The sequence below is a fragment of the Fukomys damarensis genome, unplaced genomic scaffold (assembly GCF_012274545.1).
Source record: "Fukomys damarensis isolate Sample0158 unplaced genomic scaffold, DMR_v1.0_HiC HiC_scaffold_23, whole genome shotgun sequence".
NCBI classification, from domain to species: Eukaryota; Metazoa; Chordata; class Mammalia; order Rodentia; family Bathyergidae; genus Fukomys; species Fukomys damarensis.
Genome location: NW_022900935.1, coordinates 49,353,516 through 49,380,767, shown reverse-complemented (window position 1 = coordinate 49,380,767; position 27,252 = coordinate 49,353,516). Strand labels below are relative to the sequence as shown.

Here is a 27,252-nt window from a genome sequence, read left to right as displayed (position 1 = left end):
AAAAAAAAAAAAGAAAAAGAAAAAAAGAAAAAAAGAAAAAGAAAAGAAAGAAAGAAAGAAAAAGTGTGTACCACCATGTCCAGCTTCCCTACCCTTTTCTATAAAAGGTTTTCTCTTAGCCTTTGATCTTTTTTCCCTCCTATTTTCTCCCTTCAACATTAGGCCCTATTATTTACTGCCCTTCTTTTCTTTTCTTTTTTTGGTCCATCTTCCCCCTTCTTTTTTGTGGCACTAGCGATTGAATGGAGGCATATTCTACCACTGAGCCACATCCCTAATCACTTCCTAATTTTTATTTTGAGACAGGGTCTCATTAAGTTGACCAGGCTGGCCTTGAACGTACAATCCCCCTGCCTCAGCTTCCTTAGTAGCTGGTACTTACAGGCATGTGCAATGACACCTGGCTTGCCACCCTTTGTGAAACTGTATCTTGACTCCCATGGCGCTTCCCTGGTAGTTTTTCTCCCGTTTCTTTGTGATGTAACTTCTCTGTGTTATATGCCATAAACTCATTTTTCCTAGATAGTCCTCATCTCTTGGTTTCAACTTTCACTTCAATGTAAATGACTCCCACAGCAACATCTCAGTGAGATTTAGTTTTGGTTCTCTGACTGCCTCCCACTGTCAAATAAAACTCACTTTTAAAACTTGGAGCTTTCCCTTAAGACCAAATATCCTTAAGATAACTCTATTTTTAAATATTGTCAGCCAGGCCTAAAACTGGGTAGTTGTTTTTCTCCTCTTTATACTTTCTTACTTGGCTAATTTCAAGTTTCATTCTCTTCATCCTATTCTCTACCGCCCATTCCCTGGCCCATTCCAGTAATACAGATTGCAAAATCTCATCAATGTTTTGCTAAAAATTCTTTAATATTTCTATTTCCTCTTTCCATTTTAACCCTTAACATGGTATTTCAAGGCTCTCCATATTTGTTCCTTGTCTGTTTGTCTCCCTTTACCACCTTTGTACTTTTAATATTATACTCAATCAATTATTTGTGAAGTTTCAACTATGTTTTTCCTTCATCTGTAATTTCCTTTCTTGTTTAATTCATTGGGAAAAAACTATTTCTCATTCTTCAAGCCCCAGTCCATACTCTTGTCCTCTGTGAAGTTTTCCCAGGTTCCTAAGATAGACTAAGGGGCTCTCTTTTAGGTTCCTGTTGTTCCTGGTACACATCTTCATGACAGCATGTATGTAGAACATACTGTCCTCATGTCAGTCTTCCCACTAGACTCTATTGAGGATAGAAGCTTTTTTTTTTTTTTAACATATGTACTCCTAAGTAACAGAAGCATGTGTAGAATGAAATAAATAACAGTATCTTTTTTTTTTTTTCTGGTACTGAGAATCAAACTCAGGACCTTGGGCTTGCTAGGCAGGCGCAGTGCCAGTGAGCAAAAGCCCAGCCCAATAATAGCATCGTTTACTTGCAGACTATCTTACAGTTTTAAAAACACTTTAATAATAACTTTTAGATTCTCATGAAATTCTATACTGTAAGCGTAGGAGCAAATATTCCTCATACTGGGTGCAATGTGAAAAAAAATCCACCAATGTAAAGAATATATTAATTTGTTAACAGTATAAACTCTTGAGTTCTTAACCTAATTAAAATAGCAATCATTATTTTTTACATCATTTTTACTAAGATTTTGGGAAAGAGTAGCTAAGAGGTAAAGCACAGTGAGCTTTAATAAATGTGATGTGATTTTAGTCATGACTGAACACAACTATGGTTTCTCACTGTAAGTAAATATGATGGTAATCAAATTGACTTTAATATGGTTCAGACTGGCAATAAAAGTCATAGGGTTGGGGGAAGTAGTGAGGAGAGAACACTTATTTCCACAGCTCATATAATAAGATCATCTTGTGATTTAGTTTTACAAATTTCCCTGTCTGTATTCAGAAGTATTTCTTTATCTCTGAAACAAAGTCAAGCAGACCTCTGTTCAAATCCAAGTTATGCCACTTTTAAACTTTATAACCAAGGACAAGTTATTTAATCATTCTATAAAATAGGGACTGTGGTAAGAATGAAGTGAGTCATACTAAGTGAAAGATTTTTATTTCTTTTGTATCTTCCATAGTAACTGGCTGTGTTATTCTAAAGGAATGATTACCAATGATAGGTGACTTTAAACATAAAGGAGGATGAATGGGTACTCAAACAGAACTTCAATCCTCAATGTGTGTAACAGGGTGAAATATGATACTCTACCTTTACCCTAACCTTTCCCATTAAAGTCCTACCCACTGCCTTTACAGCCCAAAGAGAAATCTAGAGAGCAAGGAGAATTACTGGAGTATGAATGCCATTTACTGTTGGTCAGTGCAGAAAAACTTGGTAGTGTAACTTCAGGCAGGAAGTAGGGCTAGGGACTGAGCTAAATGTTCTCTAAGAAATGACATTATGTTTGTTTTTCTAATAGATTTTATTTAGTACCCCAGGGAGGGAACTATTCTTAACGTTTCTATTTGTAGCACTAACACAAGCTAACAGACTCAAGTATTTCTAGCATGGATGTTTCTTCATCATTCTAATCAGTCACTAATGGCAGAATCACATTTATTTTATTATTTATTTATTTATTTTTGGCAGGATCTCCCTTTGTAGTTCAGGCTGCCCCTGAACTCTCTTAAGTAGACCAGCCTGGCCTTGAACTTGCAATGATTCTCCTGCCTCAGCCTCCCAAGTGCTGGGATCACAGGTGTGCACCACCAACGCCTGGCTATTTCATTAACTTCTATGGTGACAAACTCAACAGACAACACTTTATTATTTCAGAAAAACAATACTGTAGTTGCTTTGATGTTCTGTGTGACGGGATAAAGTGGCAAGGAAATGTTTACACTACAAAGCCTATTTTATCTATCCTATAATTTGGGCTAAAATAATATATACTGCTATGGAATGTTTTTATATTATAGAGGTAAATGTAAGGAGTCACTTTGGGAGACCTAGTAAGATAAGAATTATGGGTCACAGATGACCACTTGTCTAAAAAGATTGTGCTTCTCTTCTATAATCAAAAGTAGTTCTTGGTAGAGATCTTGCATTCAATTGGGGTCACCCAACTGAGTTCTAACTAATGAACTATTAGCAGAAGTTATATTCATCACTTTAGATCTGGCCCAGAAAGATCTGATCCTCCACTGTGTCTCTCTTCTTCCACTTGCCATCTGAGGACATCAAACAGGTACCCTTGGAAGCAGTATGTTAAAGGTGGTGGATCTGCCATTAGACTGGGACTATGAAAGACTGCACAGAGCAGGCCTATATGGTGCCTTTGGACTTCAGGTGAATGAAAAACCACTGAGGTTTTAGGGTTGCTTAATTTTAGTAGTTAGAATTACTTTAAGTTAAAGGCATTTTTGAAAGGTTGGCAACAGAGGGATGGATAGAAGGATGGGAAAAGAGTAGGAAGGAGGACTGAGGAAGTACTTATCTCCATGGTAGTGAAAATAAGCAGAAACTAAAACACTTTATCCTCTAATTAAAAAAATTGTAAACAAACAACTTATTCCTTACCACAGGACTGTTAAAGCAGACTTGATGAGGACAGAAGAGCAGTCTCTGCTCTGTGACAGTAATCAGTTTCTTTGTCCTAGCAACCCAGGGCAAAAGCTCTCTATTCCCAACAACTGCCACTTACTGCCAGTGAATGAGAAATCATTTAAAAAATTCATAAAACAGCTTATTGGAAGGATTCAAGCTATAGTATCACAGTTTCTCTACCATAGTCCACCATGAAGTAAAGGTGAAAGAGGGAAGTTATTTAAATGAATGCTTTTGTTGTGCTACTAGGGAGTCTTTGCATTTGCAAAAAGTGACTCACAAGGTGATCTGATAAAGTGATGTTTTCAGTATAGTTCCTCTGAAAAATGGGGATAATACTATCAGAAAATCATTGCTTAGGACATGGAAGAATTAGTACTTTTGCCAGGGACCTCCTTGCTTCTGCTTCATTTTCTGCCAGTTGTAAGACAAAGGTGTTCCCTGGCCAGGCTTGGTATATTCTTGTAGCTCCAGAGACTTAGTATCTGTATGGGAACTGAAAAGAACTTCCTGGAAGTTTAAAAAAGATTTGTTTGGTTAGCTAACCAATTTACATCTCTTGGAAAGAAGGGACTTTGAGTTGCTGTCCTGATAGCCAAATTTAGAGACTGCTTCATCTTTTGCTTCTTTACGAAAAAACTAGTACAGAAAAGTAAAAATTGTTAAAATTAATGGGCGAATGTAATGCTTTGACACGTGTATAAAACGTGTAATGTTTAAATCAGGTTAAATACATCCATCTCCTCAAACATTTATCATTTCTTTATGGTAAGTTTTCTTCTAGTGTTCTGAAATTCACAGTAATTATTATCTACAACCACCCTACTTTACAGTAACACACCAGAACTACTTTCTTCTTTTGTAACTTATTAACTCATTAACTTCTCCCTGTCCCTCCCACCTCCCTATATTCTCTATCCTCTGGCAACTACCATTTTACCCTAGATTTCTATGAGATCAATTTTTTTTAGTTCCATAAGAGTGAGATCATATGGTACTTGTCTTTTTGTGCTAAGCTTATTTCACTTACACAATGACCTCCAGTTTCATCCACATTGTGGCAAAGGACAAGATTTCATTTTTTTCCACTATTGGGTATGGTGACACACACCTGTAATCCCTGCATTTGGGAGGCTGAGGCAGGGGGATTGTTGTGAGTTCAAGGCCACCTGGGCAACATAGTGAGTTCACGGCCAGCCTGAACTACAAAATAAGACCCTATCTCAACCCTCACTCCTAAAAGATTTCATTCTTTTTTATAGCTGAATAGTATATCTGTGTGCATATGTATATTTTCTTTATCCATTTATCATGGACACTGATGCTGCTTCCATTCCTTGACCATTGTGAATACTGTTGCAATGAACATGGGAGTCTAGATGTCTTGTTGACATACTGATTTAATTTTCCTTGGATATACAGCCAGTAGTGAGATTGCTGAGTAAATTTTGTTTTTTATTTTTGTTTTTTTGTGGTACCAGGGAATAGAACTCAGGACCTTGTGCTTACAAGGCAGGCACAGTGCGTGTGAGCCAAATTCCTGGCGTATTTTCAGTTTTTTGAGGAACTTCCATAATGTTTTCCCATAATGGCTGTTCTAATTTACATTCCCATCAACACTATGTTAAGAGTTTTTCTCCTCATTTTCACCATCATTTGTTATTTTTAGGCTTTTTCATAACAGCTATTTTAACTGAGACAATATCTCATTTTAGTTTTGATTTGCATTTTTCTTGTGATTAATGATGTCCAGCCCTTTTCATATACCTGCTGGCTGTTTCTATCTTCTTTTGAGAAATGTCTATGTAGGTCTATTGTCTATTTTAAAAATTGTTGGGAGGGCCGGGGATTTAGCTCAGTGGCAGTGGCGCCCGCCTCATAAGTGCAAGGTCCTGAGTTTGATCCCCCAGTACTGCAAATAAACTGTAGGAAATGTGAAAAAGAATTAAGATGTGGTATGTAAATGCACCAACTCCTCATGATGAATATAATCATTATATACTATAAAATAATAAAAATTGGGCTATTTTTCTGCTACTGAGTTTTTAAGAGTTCCTCCTGGATTCTAGGTATCAATCCCTTGTTAGATAAACAGTTTATAAATAATGTACTTTCTCCCAATTAGTGGGTCGTATTTTCACTGCTGACTGTTTCAGAAGCTTTGATGTGCAGAAGCTTTTAGTATAATGTAATCCCATTTATTATTATTATTATTATTATTATTAATTATTATTATTATTATTATTATTATTATTATTATTATTATTATTATTATCGTTGTTGTTGCTTTCTTTTGCACTTGTTTCCTGTGCTTCTGGGGTCTTCTCCAAAGAATCTTTGCCCATTCCAATGTCCTGAAGCATTTTTCTTATGTTTTCTTTTAGTAGTTTCAGTTGTACTCCTTACATTTTAACTTCTTACTCTTGCCAATTCCCTAATGTCTATAAACATGGTTAAGACTTTCAGTGCTAAAATTTTGGAAAGCATAGTTTATGTTAGTGGTCTTCAATTTTTTATTTCACGTTATTTTTTGACTTATGGAAATCTGGCTTATTACCAACCATCCTATTCAAAGTATTCGGGTAAAAGCCACAGTGGTCTCTTAACCTTTAATTTCTTGCAATGTAATACGTTGGTTGGCATCTTCCCACAGAAACTAGATTTTCCATTGGATTCTATGATTTGTTTCTCCTTCTAACTCTTAATTATCCTTTAAGATTGTTACTTGTTCCAGTATCATCTACTAGCATTTAAATATAACTATTCTATTTTCTTTAAATTTTTTGTTTTATTCTCTTTTTGTTTGTTTGTGATTTTCAGACAGGGTCTCACTATGTAGTTGAGACTGACCTGGAACTCACTATGTAGCCCAGGCTGGTCTTGAACTCACAGCGATCCTCCTGTCTCAGCCTCCCAAGTACTGGGATTACAGGCATGTGCCACCACGCCCGGCTTTGCTCTCTATTCTTAACCTCGAAGTCAGCTATGCTTATCACGACACCACCACTGCATACTCTATTACCATACACACAACAATACACACACTTAACTTGGGTGCTTTTATTTATGACCAAGGGCTTCTATTGTCAGATATTTGGTGATAACTCTCAAATCCATGACCTCATGCTTTGAGCTTTATATTTGGTCTATTTTCCAGAGTAACATTTCTAAATATATTCATTCTGTGCATCTTTCCCTGCAGGCAATTCACTGTGAATGAGACCAAAACCGGACACAAATTTTCCCCATTAGCTTATTCTACCCCCTGAATTTTCATGCTAGAACTCATTCTCTATTCAGAAAGTTCTATGTTGGTTAGCAGAACCACTACCCTCCATCAATGAAGACAAATGCGGAAACTATTGGTCCTATTATCCTTATGTTCCTTACAAAAAAAAGATCAAGTGTGTCTGAGTACCTCCAAAATGTCTCTCTCACATATACCTGGTTCTCTTTTCTTACGTTACAGCTCTCAGCATTTTTTAACCTAGATTACTGCTATAAGCCTTAGAACTAGTGTCCCAATCTGCAGTGTCTTCTCTGCTTCAATCTGTCTTTCACACACTGCTTGTCAGAGTTACCTTTCACATCATCAGTAACTGATCATTGTTTCCTCCTTCTGCTCAAAAAGTTACAAAGGTCATCTGTTAGCTGCCAAGTCTTAAACATGGCATTCAAGGCTTTTTTTCTCTCATTCCTTCTTTCTTACTTTCTCAGTACAGGTGACCAGAATTCCCCAAAGGCACTTCAAAACTGCATACATCTCCTTGTTTCTGTCCTGGTATTACCTATTCTTCCCTGTCTACAGTGTTCTCCCAGCCCTATGCTGCCTATGGAAATCCAACCCATCCTTAAGGCTGAACACAAGTAAAATCTCTCTGCAGAGCACTTACTCTTTGTCTAGTTTCCTATGATACTTTGTACCAGTAATGGCAAACTTTTTAGAGCTTTCAATGATGCAAACAGCCTATTGTAGCACATGTGCCATAGGTTTGCCACCCCTGCCTTATACTAAGGTATACTGTTGGTTGCTATATGCCTAACCTCCTTTTAAAGAAAGTAATGGCTGTAGTGTCAGGGATGTCTGATTTACCTATTTCTCTAGTGATTAGCACAGTTCTTAGTGTAGAAGAGGAGCTCAATGAATTTTTTTTTTGTACCGGGGATTCAACTTGGGTCCTTGCGCTTGCAAGGCAGGCCACCGAACCACTGAGCTAAATCTCCGGCCTACAATGAATTTTTTTTTTCAGTATGTCCCTTCATAAATTTATTTTTTAAAATTTAATTTATTGGTACATTCTAGGTAGACAGTACAGTTACATTCATTACTGGGATCTTGTACCTTTACGTGCCAGGTCTTGGTTCTCATTTTTTCCCCTTGTCCCCACCCTCCCTTCACCTCCCCACCCCTTCAAACACTTTAATTCCATTTTTACATTTTCTCGTATTTTTTTCCTTTTCCCTTATTCCCCCTTCCCCATCCTTCTCACTGTCCCTACACCTTTGGTCCTTTTCTTCCTATTTGCTAAGTGTCCCATTAGGATCTTGAGTACTATTTTAGTTTTTCACACCAGAGATACTATTCGGTATTTGCGTATGTGTGCCTTATTTATTTCACTAAGAAGTATATCCTCAAAATGTACCCATTTAACTATGAATGAATCTACTTTCTCATTCTTTATGGCTGAGTAGTATTCCATTTTGTAGAAAAACCACATCTTCTTTATCCAGTTTCCAACTGATGGGCAGATGGGCTGTTTCCAAGTTTTAGCTATTACAAACTGTGCCACTATAAACATGGGTGCGCATATATCACTGTGGTATGATTCTTTCACTTCTTTTGGAAAGATACCCAACAGAAGGACGGCTGGGTCAAATGGAACCTCTAATCCTCATTCTTTGAGGTCACAATGAATTTTTAATTAGCAAATAAAGCTAAAGAGATGGGCATTAGGAAAAATATAAGGATTTCCAGATCTACTTCCCAATATGCTATTCAATTTGGCCTGGACTTTGTAGGTATTTCTCTTGCTCCTGCGTAAGACTGCAAAACGAGTATAAATAATTTGAGTGTGAGTCAAATATTGAGAATAGACTGATAGTCCTGATATTTTTCACCCCTTCTCTTAAAATTTCTGTCTATAGTTAAAACTTTGTTTTTGCTGTACTACAGTCTACTAATTGCTATCCATTCACAGAAAATGATATTCACATGTCTGCAAAAATTCTTGCTTCTAACAATGAAGTTGGTAACCTCATGAGGCAGACAGTTCTAACTACAGAACTGGCACAATGTTAAGCATTAACAGTGGACATAGGAAGATTTACCATTTCTCTCTTCCTTCTCAGCTCTGTTTACATCTGTAACACAGTATTTTGCTTTGAATTCTAGTTATAAATGTGTCTATCAAAACTACTAGCCTGTAAGTTCTAGTAGACAAATATATCTCAAGGAATACATCTGTATTCCTTGCAGTGATGAACACAGAACCTTGAATATATTAATTAATGCTCACTGAATTATTGCTAACATGCAGGCCTTCCCCACTCCTGAGACATGGTAGGAAGTAAGAATGAAAAAAAAGACACTATCTGTGGATCTTTGAGAAGAGTTCTTCAAATATTTTAAGTTGAAAGCTTAAAATCAGTACAATTTGTCATTGTTCATTTACTAATTCATTATTAAAATATTAATTGTGTGTCAGGTACTCTACTAATCATTAGGAAGACAAAGGTAAGACAGAAAAGGTTATTCTTAGTAAACTCAGTCATGTTTTAAAAGGGAAAGTAAGAAAAGGGAAAGTGAACAGTAAACAAGTATAATAAATTAATAATTGTGACACATACTAGAAAGGAGGTAAAAGGCCACTACGATTCAGATAAAAACCAGGAAGAATCTACTTAGATAACGTGACGAGTAGAAGTCTCTTTGGAGGTGGGATTTTAACTGAGATCTGAGGAGGATTGAGAAATGGTACTAATAAGCTGGGAACAGTGATTCCAGATGGAGAAAATTGTTAAGTGCAAATTCCCAGAAGTGAGAAGGAGAAAGTTATAGGAGGCGGCAGAAAATAATGAGAATGAAGGAGCTCAATTTAGAGAGGCAGGCAGAAGCTATCTCTATAAATACAGGGTTTGAAGAATCTGGCTTTGATTTTAATCTGATCATAAGCCATTGTGCTGGGGATTTAGCTCAGTGGTGCAGCCTCTGTCTCACAAGTGCAAGATCCGGAGTTCGATCTCCGGTACCAAAACAAAACAAAACAACAATAAAAAGCCATTGAAAAATAGTGCTTTTAAAAAAATCACTCATTGCTGGTAGACAATGGTTTGGAGGAGGGCAAGAGGCAAGGTCAACCAAGAAGCTAAAGTAATCCATGTGAGAGCCCCTGGTGTGGTCAGTACAGATGAAAATAAATGAATACTCACAAGTAAAATTTGAGTGTTAGAACCAACTAGATATACTGAAGACTACAGTAAATGAATGTCTCAGAACTGTGGGGTTTCATGGTTAATAGGACAGAACTGTCTGCATTTGAAAATCTCTAGAGAAGGCTGAGTGAATGTTCTGCTCACAGAAAGAAAATGTGCTGTCAAGTCCCACTAAGCTGGCAATAACTCCTTCTGATTGTTGTGCCATTAATCTTGGTTTGAAATCTAAGGATTCTTATCCCTGTGGGATTCTTATCTGCTGATTCAGCCAGGATTGACAAATTAGCTTCTATTTCCTATGATACTTTCAGTATCAAAAACTTCCCTTAATTACTTGCCTACTTCAATTCCATTTTAAATATCTAGGTGAAATTATTTTAAACTAGTATTTGCTATATTAAACATAACCATCTTAAGAAATTATGTATGTATAATCAACCATGTAAAGCAGTATTACTTTCTTAGAGTAAAATCCAGTAATATAGATACAAGTCCCTTCTGTATTTTGTTATCTGGCTCTTATATAATGTCCCATGAATGAACAAACACTAAGCATTTATGTTTGTGAAACCATAAAATGATGATCTATCATACCATATACAATTTTTCTGTATATATATTGACCTAGCAAATTTCTCATGAGGTTATGACAGTAAGTTAAGAAGTTTTCAGTCTTAGCTGGGCTTAGTGAAGGATTCAGATTACCAACTTTTTTCAACTTTATTTTGGATTTGGAAAAGGAAAAAAAAACCAAAAAACGTTGTGGCCCATCAGCTGATGGTTAGACAGTTTTAAAGATGGTCTAACAGTTGCAGATCGTATGCTGAGAGAAAACACTTTCATAAAGTTGCATTGGTAAACTAATTAAATTTCATGAGATGTCTTGTATCATATCAAAAACCTATTACCTGTGTCACAAAGAGTAATATTTCAAATTTGAGTTTCAAATTTATTTTTAATGGCAATGGGATTAGAAACTGAATTAAATAATAGGAAAAATATTCATTGATAAATTGGATAAATCCACAGTAGTATTACAAATCAATAAAATCTCTCCCTGGAAAGTACACATCAGAACCATGACATAGGAAGACTGATCTCTGAGCTGAGCATGGTAGTGCATACCTGTAATCCCAGCACTAGGGAAGCTGAGGCAGGAGAAATGGAGGAGGATCACTGCAAGCTCAGGACTAGCCTGGACTACATAGTGAGTTCAATGCCAGACTGAATTATTGAAACCTTGTTTAAAAAAAAAAAAGAGGGCCGGGGATTTAGCTCAGTGGGTTTGGTGGCCTGTCTTGCAAGCACAAGGACCGGAGTTTGATCCGCGGGACGAAAAAAAAAAAAGAGATTGATTTCTTCTCAGTGATAGTCAAAGATTCAGAAGTGAAGCAGATCTAGACAGGGGAAAGAGAGCAAAGAGCTAACATTTCCAGGGGGTAAGGTCATCTACTAATTAATATCCAAATGTCAGTAAAAGATGTTTGGTATACCTCCCCTTCCTTTGCTTTTAAAACTCTTTCAAACTCCTGAGGGTTGATTTCGTTCCAAGAGTATCTTTTCTCTTCCTATATTTAACTGGTTTGCTGAATTCTCTCCTAATTCTTTTAAAAAGCAGAAGCCATCCTCCAACTTAAGGGTTTGTTGTGGGAGCCTGCAATGGATATCAGAAGCTGTGACCTTGAATTTGTACTTCAGTGAGGGTAAGGTTAAATCTTACTTTGCTTGAAGTCATGCTCAGACTAAAAGAACAAACAAAATTACCACAAACTATAACTCATCATTTTGTTATTTTACGTATTCTACAAGAAGCCAGGTTGTACAGGCCTCTGGCACAGTTAAGTTACTTTTCATTTGGAAGAAAATGTCTTTTCTACCTAATACTGCTTCTTTGATATTTTGCTTTGTGGCACAGATATCAGAGCAGCAGGTATTAAATGTATAATTCACCAAGTAAATATATAATTCATGACCAAATAAATTAGGAAAAACCTTGATAAATTGCTAATTATAAGCAATAAACTCTGGTCATAAAGTAAGTACTCAACTATCCTCATAGATAAGAATAATCTGAGTAACCTTTTGCCCTGTCCTATTCATTTATCATAATATTTTCATAGAATCAGGTTGAAGTAAATTAGGCTTCTATGTCATGATTTCATAGGTTATATCAGCTCAATGTTTTTTTTGCGGGGAGGTACTGGGGATCAAACTTGGGTCCTTGCGCTTGCCAGGCAGACAGTGGAACCACTAGGCTAAATCCCCAGCCTAGCTCAATGTTTATTATATAAAGTTCATGATAAGCTTTTGTTGTTTTGTTTGAACATTTAAAAATAGGGGCCGGGAATTTAGCTCACTGGTTCTGGTGCCCGCCTTGCAAGCTCAAGGACCTGAGGTTCGACCCTGGTGCCAAAAAACAAAACAAAACAAAAAACCAAACATTTAAAAATAAAGCATCTGAGTCTTCTGATTATGTGTGGTACTGGGGATTGCCCTCAAGGAGCCCTGAGCTGTATCAACAGCCCTTTTAAAGTTTTGAGACAGAGTCTTGCTAAATTGCCTAGGTTAGCCTCCTGTCTCAGCCTCCCAAGTAACTGGGATTACAGGTGTACGCTACCGAGTCTGGCTATCTTCTAATTTGTTAAAATCTCATATACACACATACGCCCTCAAAATGTTAGCAGGGGAGCTTTTTCTAGGAAAGGGAGGCTAGATACCATGACAGTTGAGATAATGAAGGAAGTAAGAAAGAGTGGAAATTTATTCAAGGCTAGCCTAATGCTATGTACAAATACTAAGCAGTAATTAGACAGATCCACAAAGTAGGTGGCCACCAATAGTCTACTCTCTCCTTTTTACATTTCTACCATCAAAGGCATTGATGGGTTGAATAACAAAGGCTGGTGCCCTGCTCTTTCAACCATCTTACTTAAGATGCACAAGTTGCTATAAATGGATTTTGTACTTCTCTACTATTACCCTAATAGCAGGGATTAGTTCATTAGATTAGCAAATTAATCTGATATCTTTGTGCCTAAGGGAATAAAACAGGACGGATTACATTTAGGGTATGATAGAAGCACAACAATGATGCACAGTGAAAAAGAGAAAGCACAATAAGATGATGAGGTCTAAGGATTGTGAGTGCTTCCAAAGTTTTTCTTGTGTGTGTGTGTGTGTGTGTGTGCTGGTAATGGGGACCGAGCCCAGGACCTTGTACATCTGTAAATGCTAGGCAAGTGTACTGCCACTAAACTGCATTCCCATTCCCAGTTCTTTTGCATTTTATTTTTAAGACAAGCTCTTACTAAGTTGCTCAGGTCTTGAATTTATGACCCTTCAGCCTCAGCCTCTTGAGTAGTTGGGACTATAGGCATGCACTACCATGTCTAGCTAAGTGGCATATTTTTATCTAGAATGCAAATCCAGTCTTATGATATGATAATGAAGAAATTTTGCTCACATAAATGATTCTTTTTGTTTTGTATTGATTTTGAGACAGGTTCTCCCTTTGTAGTTCAGACTGGCCTTAAACTCACTATGTAGCCCAGGCTGGTTGCGAACTCATGCAATCCTCCTGCCTCAGCCTCCTGAGTACTGGAATTACAGGTGTGAGCCAACACACAAACATACTTTGCTTATAGTTTGGTAAAAACAAAGCCAGGGAAAGATATTATATATAACTAATTTCTGTCACAATTATATCTTCATGCAATATTAAATCAGTTTCTATGGTATACTAATTCTCTGCCCAGATTCTGGAACAGACAGTCTGATTTTTTTCTCCCAATACTATGAGTTGATCTCAGGGCCTTCACACTAAGATATATTCCCAGCCCCTTTTTATTTCTATTTTGCACAGACTGGGCTTGAATTTGTGATCCTCCTGCCTCAGCCTCCCAGAGTGCTGACATTACAGGCATGAGCTACTACCACATCTGTCTGGCAGTCTGATAGTGTTTGAAACAAGTATTATAGTATATGTCTTTAATCTTGGTTCTCTGGTATGCTGAGGCACAAGGATCTCAATTTTGAGCCCAGCCTGAGCAATGCAGTGACTCAGCGAGGTCTGTCTCAAAATAAAAAGGGCTGGAGAGGTAGCTCAGTGTGAAGGCTCTGGATTCAATTCCCACTGCAGGGAGGAGTAGAATGGGGAAGGGAGAAGAAAACTCAACCTCAGATATGGCACTGACCTCTTGCTCTGCTACTTCCTTTTCCAGTGCCATTCTCAGACTTTCTTTTTTTTTGTACCAGGGGATCAAACTCAGGACCTTGTGCTTGCCAGGCAGGCTCAGTGCAACTGAGCTAAATCCCCGGCCCTCAGACTTTCTTCTTTAGCTCAGGCAGGAGCTCCTTACTGGGACGGCCTATTTCTAAGGAAGATCAACTATTTGTTGGGATCAGTAGAATATTGTCTTTTGTGTTTAATTTGCTAATAAAGTTTCAAGTTCAGGGTTAAAACTGAGTGCTGAAAGCCCAGGATAATGTACTAAAAGAGGTAAGGCTGTTATATTGTTTCAGAGAGCTGTTTATACACAGATACACACATTAGGCACTGAATTTCCTTGTGTGATTTTAAAGCAATGAGTTGGTCTTGTCTGGTCTACTGAAATATATTCGATATGGAGAGAAGTGGGAGAGGAAATGAAAAACAGAAGGGGAAACAGTGTGCAGGAAGCAGAACTTGCGACAGAGACAAACCCTGCCTAGAGGGAGTCCTATTAATCAGACTTTCCTGAAATGACAAGTAATTATAGCCAGCTTCTTTGAAAGGCAAGCTTGGGCTTTCCCAGCAGCATTAAATTCAGAGCAAATTTCCATTTCACTGATCCAGGGAGCCTCAAACTCTGAGATTAATATTTTAGTAACAAGGTTGTGCCAGATAATGCTAGGGAAAAGGCTAAATTCCAATAAAATGAAATCTAAGGAAGCTTTTTGGTAACTCCTGGTCCAATTTATGATTTTACTCTGTCACTGAGTAAAATATGATGCTCAGCAACTGTGTTTTTTAATCTCTAAGGAACAGAATATTCAATATTTGAAGTTAGAAGTATTTGCTTTTCTTGTTCCAGTGTATCAGCCGATTGCTGCAATGCTCCTAGTTAAAAAACAGTGCTGAGAAATCAAGTCTATATGGCCTTGATATGGCTGCATAAAAACCGTATTTTAGCCAGGCATAGTGGTGCATGACTGTAATCCTAGCACTTGGGAGGCTGAGGCAGAAGGATTGCCACAAATTCCAGGTCCGCCTGGAATGCGGAACTACATAGGGCCTGCTTGAACTACATAGCAAGACCTTGTCCCAAAAAACCAAAAACCAACCAAACAAAAAACAAAACAAAAGCCCAAAATTTCTCCTTTGGAAGTCCCTGAGGATTTCATCCTTTGTAAGGATATTAATTCAGTGACAGTCTGCTGTGGACTTCAGCTTTTAATCCTCCCAGGCTGGGAGAACACATGGGTCAGCAGGATTTGTCTGGAAATTGATATCAAAGAGTTTATTAGGTAATTCTAGATTAGTCTTTTTCTTAAAAAAGTAGTTGCTAACTCTATGTATTAAGCATCAGTAGTAGTATTACAGTAGTTTTCCCCACTCTACCTCTGTGGTTTCACTTTTTATGTTTATAGTTGCCCAGTGTCAACTGCAGTCTGGAAATACTAAATGGAAAATATCAGAAATAAATACCTCATAAGTTTTAAATTATGTACTGTTCTGAGTAGTGTGATGAAATCTCATGCGATCTTACCTGTCCTACCTGGGACTTGAATCATTCCAGTGTATCCATGCTGTATATGCTACCTACCCATTAATTACTTAGTAGCTCTCTTGTTATTGCAGTATTGTGGTACTGCAGTTTTTATGTTCAAACAACTGTAATAATGGCCCCCAAGCCATTGCTGGAAATTTTGATATGCCAAAGAGAAGCTGTAAAGTACTTCCTTTATATAAAAAGGTAAAAGTACAGTAAGAATTTTGAAAGGCCATCTTCACATAACTTTTATTATAGTACACTTAAAATTGTTTTATTATGAAATACTGTTACAAATTTCAAGTTAATATCTAATTTATAAATAAAACTTTATCATAGGTACGTACAAGTAGGAAAAAAAATAGTATCTATATGGTTTGGTCCTACCCGCAGTTTCAGTGTCCATAGGTGAGGGGAGGCCTGAAAACTTGTACTTTACAACAAAATCCTTTTGGGAATGCTATACAATTTATGTAACAGACTCAGGTTCGGTTTTTTTTGTTTCTAAAATCTTGTGCCTAAAATAGCAACAGTTGACAGATGTTCAGCTTATCTTATTAGTCACAGGATTCAGCTGAGGTACATGTGAAGTGTTTCTGTTACTACAAAGACAAGAGAGGGAAAAGAACATACTCTGAAATAATTTCTTTGTACTCTGTACCAATGTAGGTGTATATCTCCAAGATCTCACATAATTCTTACCAATTCCAGGAAGAAGGTAAAGTACTATGTTTTTATGTGGGTAAGGAAACTAAGTCTCCAAATCATTATGTAATTTTTCCCAAAGATCACAGTTCCAGAAATAAGATTTATATATACATAACCTGACTCAATGGTTCCTCTTCTTTCCACTACAGCATGTTTCTTTAAATTTTTTTTTCCTTCTCATGAAAAATACCACACATTCTACTGCCTGGCTTACTATCACAATCAGAATCTGGAACTAATTTCCTAATCAATCAGCGTGAAGTAACTTGAGCAGCATGCCCACAAGCACAGTTGTCTGTTGAACACAGTCACAAGGGCAATAAAACCCCAGCATCATCAGATTTTCAGTCTCTCTGATGAATCACAGTGTGAGAAATAGTCGTATTTGGCCTATCTTATTTTTGTGCCAGAATAAACTCTATGTTGGCTAGTTATGGTGTTGGAATCTTGTTTCCAGGAATTCAGTATTAATTTTAACTTTTGTTTTTGGTTTCGGTACTGGGATCGAACTCCAGACCTTGCGCTTGTGAGGAACCACTGAGCTAAATCCCTAGCCCTAATCGTAACTTTTTAAAACACCTACTTTACTAAAGATACTTTTAAGAAAAAAGTAACATGGAGGAGTAGAAAGCACAACCTACTAGGATGCCACAAACTAGACTTTACACAATAGAATGGGAAACAGTTTCATATAGAGTCTGGTTTGTTGAGTTCATAAAGATTCTCAAATTAGGATCAACTTCAAAGCAAAGAGGGCTGGGGTGGTGGTGATAAATTAATAATGTCTGCCATGGAAGAAAGGCTAGGGAGTGGTGGTAGTTACTTATATTTTAGCATTTTAGTCCCTCTTCTCTTCATTTATCTATTAACTATGATTTTTGGGGAAGTGATTCAGTTCCTTTAAGGCCTATATAGCCAAATAAGGAAAACAGCATATTATATGAAAGCAGAGTGACTAGATTATCTGATCTCATAAAGTCTTTGTCAGGTATAGGGTTGGAGATTATATTTCTAGTTTTTAAATTTTATTTTGCTTGCTTTGAGACAAGGTCTTGCTTTTTAGCCCAAAATAGTCTCGAACTTGTGATCCTGACTCAGAATCCCAAGTGCTAGGATTACAGGTGAGTACCAATCACCATTTAGAAAATGTCAATAGCTGGGGGTGCACGCCTGTAATCCCAGTACTCGGGAGGCTGGGGCAGGAGGACTGCTTTGAGTTTGAGATCAGCCTGGGCTACATAGTGAGTTCCAGGTCAGTTTCAACTACATAGTGAGACCCTGTTTCAAAAACCAAAAAAGAAAAAAAAAAGTCAAAAAATTTAAAAGTAATTCTAAAACAAAGAGATGAAAAATGTCAAAAAATTTTAATATCTGAACAGTAATGAAGAATCTGTTAAATTAAAGTATAAATTAAAGTATAGCTTTTGATAGGCCAGTAAAAATTATTTAGGAAGACACAGGACTGTAGGGAAACTTTCTAAGTATCTATGCAGATACTGACTATTAAGGAAATATCATTGTAAGAATACACATTACTAAACCTCATCCTAGCCTTGCCTTGAGAAGAAATTGTGATGTCTTCTCTTTGTGAAATGTTCAATAAAGAACATTTCTCATTCCTTTGTATACCCATGCTCCATGCTGTAAGTACAAAATAGGCTCAGAATTATTTATTATAGATCTATGTCTTACCTGGGATCACACAGAAATTTGGTTTTCTCTCCTTCTTCTCTCCAGATAAGCCATTCTCGAAAAGAAGGATGTACAAACATACGAGTCATGTCTCTGCGCTTGATTAGGAACATGGAGAGGTTCTCCATTCTTTGCTGAAAATCTTCCCATTCTAGTGTACCTTCAATGCTACCAGCATTGATGGCCTGAAAGATATGCTCATCAGTCAGTGGGTGGAGAGAGGCCACTGCCACATTCAGGAGAGGCATCACCCGGTCAAAGGAAGACTGGGTTGGGAACTTCATATTGCACTGGAGTAAATAAACCTCTGAGAGTGAAACAGGAACTACTTTGTAGCTAGAGCTCTTTAACACTAGATAGCCTTTCTCTATGAGGTCAAATGTGAGTTTCAGGTATAGATAAGACCCCTGACTGAGGGTCTTCAGATGAGAACTGAGCTTGCCAAATGTAGTATTGTCCATTTTGCCATTAAGTGAAATGTTATTCTGGATCTCTGAGCTGCTGTGTATCCGGTGCAGGATGTAAGCCTGCAGGTCCTGGTCTATGGCTTCATTCTCTTCTAGTCGATCCAAAAAAATCCTATGGAAAGGCAGCAACTTGGTAATTTCCTAAAACAGATGGAGAGAAAGAGAGAGACAGAAAGACCTTAAGTTTCCCCTAACTCTTGTGATAAACTATGACATCCACAAATTTACTCTGAACTTCTAAGTGGTCAAAGAAAAGGGGAAAATGTGATCAAGTATTAGTATACACAGATTAAAACAAATTAGATGCAGAGGAGAGATACAAAACACTTTTCCTAAAATTGAGACTTTAAGAATTAATTAATGATTGGTATTCTAAACAACCTTCCTATTTTACAGTTCAAATGGAAAATGAGGGCTGCAGAACTCTGGTTGTGAACCAGTTTTTCAGTGTAAACCATGGCATAGAGTCAGTTCATTTAGAGGAATGTGTAAGGATTCAAATAATATCATATAACAATGTGGATTTTAATAAAAAAGAAAAACAAAATAATGTGGCTTTCTAACCTTTTTCATAAAATGACTACATTTAACACAGGCCTTCTAGAGATTACTGAGTTGAAAGGAACACTTCTCATAGAAAGCGTGGTATCTTGGGATCGGCTTGGAAATTATGTTGGGCGAAGGCGGCTTAGTGATGACCCTTATGTCCTGGATTCCATCTTTTCTTATGTCCATTTAGTCTTTGCTCCTGCAAGTACTCACTCTTCCTTTGCATCAATTTCTTCCTCTCAACTGAGTCACATAGATGTATATCCCATATACCTCCTTCCATCTTCAGTAGTACCCTCTGACTCTGTTCTCAATCTCAGTAAAACTTACAGAAAAGTTATCTCTATATGCTATTTCTAACCCCTTTCATCCTATTCTCTTATTTGTTCCAATCAGGCTTCACTGGAGTAGTTCTTGTCAAGTAAACCCGACTTTGCCGTATCAGTTAATTACCTTTCAGTTCTCAAATTCCTCATTTTTTCAGCAGTGTTTGACATAGTTGACCACACCTTTCTGTACCTTTTCTGAGAGTTACTTTCTTCAGCTTGCATCCACAGCATGCTCTTCTCATTTTTCTCTTAGCATGCTAGACACTCTTAACCAGCCTTTCCTATTATCTTTCATTTTCATTTTCCAGCCTCTCCCCACCAGTCTAGGTTCTTATTTGTTTCTCTTCACTAGCCATTCTCATTCCCTAGAACAGAGTATCTTGTTTTAAATATCATCAAGTGGAAACAAAGCTTTTGTACATAGGGAGAGGAGGGGCCCTGAGGGAGGATGGGATAAAATAAAATTTAATGAAAAATAAATATCATCAATATGTGGATGATGCCTAACTTTGTTTCCAGATTAGTTATCTTCCTGAGTTCCCATCTTATAACTCTGTATATTCAACAGTTATACTTAGATGTTTCATAGACAAACTTAATGTGACTAAATCGGAACTACTAAATTCTGTCTCAAACATAAAACCTTTCTCATGACAATAAATGGCATTACTACTGGCACTACCACCAAATTCCTGGAGGTATGTAATTTTTCTTTTTTCCTCAAACTACCAATTCCATTATTTGCTCGGGTGAACTTCAGAATCTATTCTTGAATCCTACTGTTCATAAACAAAATCTGTCCATCAAGTCCTGACTCTCCTTCAAAATATACTGCAAATATGTTACTTCACATGCTTTCCATCATTACCACTCTAGCGTAAGTCAGTCATCATCACCTTTCACCTACATCTCTGCTTGCATTCTCCCTTCTTTTTTTGGTAGCACTGGGAATCAATCAAGCCCAGGGCCTTGCCTATGCAAAAGAAGTGATGTACCACTGAGCCACATCCCATTCCTTTACTTACATTCTTGATCCCCTACATTTTATTATTACACAGCCAGCACATGAAGAGATCTTTTAAAAAGGTATATCATATTCCGTCACTTTATAAGGGTCCTTCAAAAGGCCTTTCCTATCTGCCCTTTCTGAAACAAATATCATCTCCATTTATGCCTTTACTTCATTTTTTTATTGTAACATTTAATACTACCTCTAATTTTAGTATATGTTTAATTTTTATTTTTTTGTGTTCTAAACTAAAAAATAAACTTTATGAAGGCAAGAATATTGTTTGTTTTAGTAACTGTTGAATCTTCAACTTCTAGAACAGTACTGATACAAGCCAAGTACTTAAGAAATGTTTGCAGAAATAACCTATGAATTACTTCAGAATGTCAATGCAGAAAGAAATTATTTTCTCTCTGTACTAGGGATTGAACCTAGGATCTCATTCATGTGAGGCAAATGTTCTACCACTGAGCCATATCTCCAACCTGGGAAAATAATTTTTAAAATTCTTAGTTGAAAGATTAGGGATGTAGCTCAGTGGCAGAATACTTGCCTAGTATGTATGAGGCCTTGGGTTCAATCTATGTGAAGACACTGACATATAGAATTTGTAGATTAATATGTATGATACTTTTCCTCTTCCTTGGCATATAAAAAATTAGAGTTATCGCACCGGGGATTTAGCTCAGTGGTTCTGCTGACAGCCTCGACAGCACAAGGACCTGAGTTCGATCTCCGGTACGAAAAAAAAAAAAAAAAAAAAAAAATTAAAGTTATCTGCTCTACCCAGACATACTTAAAATTTCTTCTGTGCTTGCACCTGGCATTAAGTGAAAGTATATCTGAGGATAATACTGCATAAGCATACATTTGGTAAAAACAGATTATTTTTCTGGAGGCTTCCTCTATTTCTATCTTTCATCTTTAATAATCAAACTACTAGACAATTAGTTGTGAAGATGCATTTATGTTGACTCATACACATTCTTTAACTCAAATTACTTTGAGATTCATAATAAATACAAGATGGGCCAGGGATTTAGCTCAGTGGCACCACGTCTGCCTTGGAAGTGCAAGGTCCTGAGTTTGATTCCCTAGAACCAGAAAGACCCAAAAAACCAAAAAACCAAAAACCAAACAAACAAAAACCACAAGTAATGATATGGTCAGGATTAGAAATACAGTTTTTGATCATGGAAGGCAGTAAAAATAACCTGCAATATATAGGAATAACAAGGGCCTGGGAAAAGGGAAAGGAGGGACTTAGTGCAAGATTTTTTTGTGTGTATTAGCAATTATCACAGGGAGTTGTAACAAAATAGTGGGATGGGTGAATAATATATATTCATAAAAGAGAATTTTTTTGGTGGTATTGGGAACTGAAACCAGGGCATTACAACCATGGTAGGAAAGTGCTCTAGTACTTAGTTACATCAGCTTTTTTATTTTGAGACAGGGTCTCTCTAAGCTGCTCAGGCTATCCTCAACCTTGTGTTCTTCATGTTTCAGCCTTCCAAGTAGCTGGGATTACAGGCATGTGTCACCATGCCTGGTAAGCACCCCCACAAATCCTATGTGTGAATATGTAAATAATACCAATTTGGCTACAATAACAATGGTGGGAAAGGTGGAGTCATTTATCCTTCGCTATTATATATTTTTGCAGACTTTAGCTCCATCTACCTTCATCTAGGCCAGTGATAGTGAACCTTTTAGACCTTTCAATGATACAACAACCTGCTGCTTCACGCATGCCACAGGTGCACCACTACTGACTATGCCACTAAGTGACCAGTCAGTAAGCAAGGAAGGTAATTTAAAAAATAACAAACTTATCTCCCAGTTGTACTAAATTTAATCTAAAGCCCTAATACTGTCAATATTTGTTAGAACACACACACACACACACACACACACACACACACTTTTATGATACAGAAAAGTAAATCACACACACACACACACACACACACACACACACACACTTTTATGCTACAGAAAAGTAAAAGAACCAAAACAATCTATCTTGAGATGGTGGGTTGAACTGGATTTTGCATAGCATTAAAGTAAGTGAAACAAAAGCCAAAGTGCTAGGGATTTTCTTTTTATTGCTGTCCTCAGGACAAATCTAGGAAACAGGGAAATTTTATCAAACCTTATCTAGAGGATTGGGAATGGGAATTTAAGTTATATATAGAAAGATCATAACTCTTACTCTCTTTGGGAACTACTCTTGGTAGAGCTCTAGGATACAGTACAGGTTTAGAAAGCATTTTTGCTAAGGGAACTAGAGTCTAGAATGTTTTTCAGTTTAAGCCCTTTCCAAGGGAAATAATTTATGGTTCAAAAGCAAATAAACACATACCTGTAAACTGGTCCTAACTGTTACAATTAGTTTGAGCCAAGAAGGAAATTTTCCAATCATTTTACTCAGAAATGATACAATTGTATCCCCATAATCCGGTTTGTGAAATTCTGCTTCATTTAATCCATCAATTAAAATGATGAAATCTTCATCTGGGATTTTTCTCTCTGAGATAGAAAGAAACAAATTGCTTAATAATTACCAAGTAGATAAGTGAGTTCTTACTGGGTCTTTGATCATGTATCTGTCCAGAAAAAAAATATTAGAAAAGGCCTCTCATGGTGCCTTGAATGCTCAGGGTAAATAACTTTATAAAGACATCAAATAATTTATTTATTGAACTCAATTATGTTGTTTTTTTCCTGGTATATAAGTTTTTGCTACATATACATGAGTATATGAATCATCATTTTCAGGAATATCCATATTATCAGTTGTGAGACAATCTGAGCACCGGAGTTGTAAGAATTTGCACATGGAAATTAATTTTTCTCTCATATATGAAAAGCTAAAGAGAACATGTTTGGTTTTCTTTTCCCTTATCTGATAGCTTTCAAGAGGATACTATCATATGTTATTTTGAGAATTTCCAAAAAAAGGTTTAAACTTAAAAGTGTAAAGCAGTATAGAAGACTACATGTGACTACCGTGGGAAGGAAGGAATGAACAAAAGGGATAACCAATACACAGACCCAAACCTGGCAGGTTACATCAGAAGATTTCAAACTAACCTCAAAGAGCCAGTGTCAGTTCCTAGTTTCCAGGGAAGAAGCCACATGTGAAAAAAATCTGCTATTTGTATTCAGTACCCTCTGGATTCCTCCTGATCCTAAACTGACATAATCAGTTTATTTCCGGGGTTAGGCCAAAGAAGGAGCTTAGGAGACTTTAGGTTTCTATTCTCATTAAATGCTTATCAATTCTCTAACAACACGAAGCAATGAGAATTTTAAAAATCACTAGACTGAATGAACATTTTAGTATAAATCAACTGAGTTGTAAATAAGCTACTATTTGTCAGGTTTTGAAGGGAAGAAAGCAAGAAATCATTAAGTGTCTGATCTAGAAATAGGTTTTATCTGTTGAGGAAAAAAAAAAGTGAAGCTGAATTCAGAATAAAAAGTCAATAGACTTCTAAATAGGACAGGCTCTTTGTCTCAAAAACAAATTATATATGCTATTTTTGTTTTACATTTGAACATACACAAATAATTTGTAATGATTAATAAGCATTTACATTTTCCCTGTAAAAGAATTTCATTCCAACACTCAATACTAAATATACTTAAATCATTGCTTTATTGTAGCGACATTTTAGAAAAATAAATGAACTATGGATTCCAGCTCTATTAACAATGATTATTATTGAAATGGCATTCTAGATAATGTAGGATTATGAAAAAAAAAAGCTATTTTAGGCAGTTCAAAGAATTAAGAAAAAGAGAAGACTTGCTTGGAACGAATTGGGATTTACTCAATTTGGGGGCTATTATGTTTTTGATTTTAAGGACTTTGGCTCCTTTAAGCTTAACTATATCTTTAAGTCTATCAGAAGAATTTTCTACTTGTGACTTCTTGGCTGAACACCAACACTTACTCCTGCCCAGTGATACAGTGGAGCAGTTCAGGACAGCCCACTGCAATATTTTCAAGAACTGGTTCTTAAACAGCTGGTAGCTTGAAAGTGACTATGCTGAAAATTTTTTATACATTGGAAATTGGCAGTCATTAAAATGAACCTTCCTGCTTAGATGGCTGTTAAAAATTTATCAGCACGTGACAGCCTACATTCATCAACACTACCTTTAACTTCACAGTTCCTTCCTAAGAAAGACACAATCTTCAAGTGGAGAAAAAAGGCTGCTCATAATATATCTGTAGAGCTTTTCTGGTAAAAGAGAAAAAACAGAACAAACACATTCTCAAGCATAAACATCAAGAATGTGCTCTAAAGTAGAGGTGGGTGTGGTAGCTCATGCCTGTAATCCCAGCATTTGAAAAGTGAAGGCAGGATTGCCTAGAAATTGAGACCAGCCTGGACTACAAAGTGAGTTCAAGACCAAGACTAAACTACAGGGTGAGTAGTGAGACTGTTAAAAAAAAAAAAAGATGTGCTCTAAAGTATGATCTAGACATTTTAATGAATAATTCATTTGCTAATGAAATTAATCTTTCATTTGCACCAATTCCCAGTAGAGTATATTATTCATCCCAGGAGAAAAAGAGATAATGTCATTTCTCTCTCTTTTTTTTTAAGAGGAATATTTTTTCCTTCTAATCAAGATCAAGATGTTCTTCTAAATCCTGCCCCCACAAACTCTCCTCTTTTGAAGAAATTACCTGTCACCTATGAATACAGGTATATGAGACATCAACAAATATTTCATCAGTTAAGTACTAAAAAAGGCATGTTTATCTAGGGATATATTTTTTAAGATTCAGAATAATAAATGAAAAGAATTTTCTAATGCTACTGATACTATAAAACAATGAAAACTATTCCAAAAAATTCCTTTTCACTTGTTAAATGAGGGTTCTCAATTATATATTTAAGAGACTTTAACTTTATACTTTATCTTTCAAATGCAACCTTCCTAAAGCACTTTTAGGAAAGTGCTTCTGCATATTGATCTTAAAGCTTTTATAGATTTCATTCATTCATTTATTTATTTTGGGACAGGGTGTTGCTATTATGTTTTGAACTCAATATGTACCCCTGGCAGGCCTTGAACTCACAGCAATCCTCCTACCTCAGTTTCCTAAGTGCTGGGATTACAGGCATCACCACTGTGCTTGGCAGCAAACTTTTTCTTCTTCTTTCTTTTTTTTTTTTTTTTTTTTTTTTTTTTTTTTTTTTTTTTTTTGGTATTGGGGATCAAACTCAGGACCTTGTGCTTGCAAGGCAGGCATGACGACACTGAGCTAAATCCCCAGCCCAGATTTTAAAATAATATGTTAATTCAGGAACTTTTACGAGATTTCACTAATGAAAATTTAAAAAAAATTAGGGACTAACAAAGGACTGCTACTTCATATTTTGTTATATAAGAATATTTAAAATACAACTACCATTCATTTCAATTTTATTTCACAGAATAAAATATTTCAATGTTACAAATTAAAGACCTTAAACTTTGCATACATTTACAATATATGTAAAACCATACTATAGCTACATCCACACAAATCCTAGGCAGAACCCATTTAAAATTTTGTCATGGATTAACTGAAAATTTTAAATGGACTGGTTCTTAAGAGCAACTGCTCTGACATGTCACTGCAAGAGCTTCACAAACACTTGAACCTTTGTTTTTAATCTCTTAAAAATATACATTTGCTAAGGATTCTTCATTGCTTACATTATATAATGAGCAAATACGTGAACTATCTTCTTCAGTAGCCCCATTCTTTGACCTTATTTGGTGTCTAATGGAAATAATAACTAGAGAGACTGCTGGAGAAGAGAAAGTAGCTAATAGTAAAATTAGGAATGAATCCTAGAGCATGAGATTATACTTAGTGTACCGCACAGAAATAATTAAAAGTGAAAAGACTCAGGTAACATTTTTATCAAAAAAAGCTTCACATTGCATCTAAATTATCTTCTAGTTATAAAAACAAATTATTATTTTCTTTCATTGTATATTTGTGACTGAAGTAAAAGCCTACTGAGAAACTTCATTTCATTTGCTTTCTGTCTGCACATAGGTCTATGTGTTTTGGTTTTTTTTTTTTGTACTAGGGATTGAACTCAGGACCATGTGCTTGTGAAGGAGGCGGCAGAAGCACTGAGCTACATCCCTGGCCCCAGGGCCTATGTGTTTTAATCACTACACTTGTGAAAAGTATTGTGAGAAATATTGACTAAGTTTTTAAAGAAAAATATACAGTTTGAAATCTAGCTCCTGACTCTATACTATACGTGTTTTACATGGAATTTTCCTGGAAAGAAAACTCTAGCTAACATTAAAAAATTATGTATTTTAAAAATTATTGCAATACAATTTATATACAATGAATTGAGAATACCTAATTGTAGAATTTAGAAGTTTCATAAATATATGCTCTGATATAACCAACACCCTAATAAAAAAAAAAAAAAAGCACCTCTAACATCTAAATGCAATGTTTCAAACTCATTTACACTGTTGTATGTATTATTAGCCTGGCCCTTTTTATTCCTCACAAGAATTCTATTGAACAAATATGCAATTTGTTCATCTCTTCTACTGATGGACATCTGGCTTGTTTCCAGTTTTTGACTATGAATAAGGCTGCTAGAAACATTCTTTTGTTTGCTTTTGATACAGGATCTTTCCATGCAGTAGAAACATTCTTGTACAAGTCTTTTTGCAGACATCTTAATTTCCCTTAAGTAAACATTTAGG

At 36.3% G+C, this 27,252-nt stretch overlaps 1 protein-coding gene across 6 annotated transcripts in view; it reads right to left on the bottom strand.

The window, feature by feature from the left end:
- Positions 1–27,252, bottom strand: part of Tanc2 (tetratricopeptide repeat, ankyrin repeat and coiled-coil containing 2) — a 341,666-nt gene that overhangs the window by 47,282 nt on the left and 267,132 nt on the right. For all 6 annotated transcript variants that reach the window (XM_010637504.1, XM_010637505.1, XM_010637506.1 and 3 more), the window contains 2 exons: positions 22,865–23,031; positions 18,146–18,753 (listed from right to left, as the gene is read on the bottom strand). In XM_010637504.1, the coding sequence (XP_010635806.1) occupies positions 18,146–18,753; positions 22,865–23,031 (775 nt within the window). The remainder of the gene's footprint in view (positions 1–18,145; positions 18,754–22,864; positions 23,032–27,252) is intronic.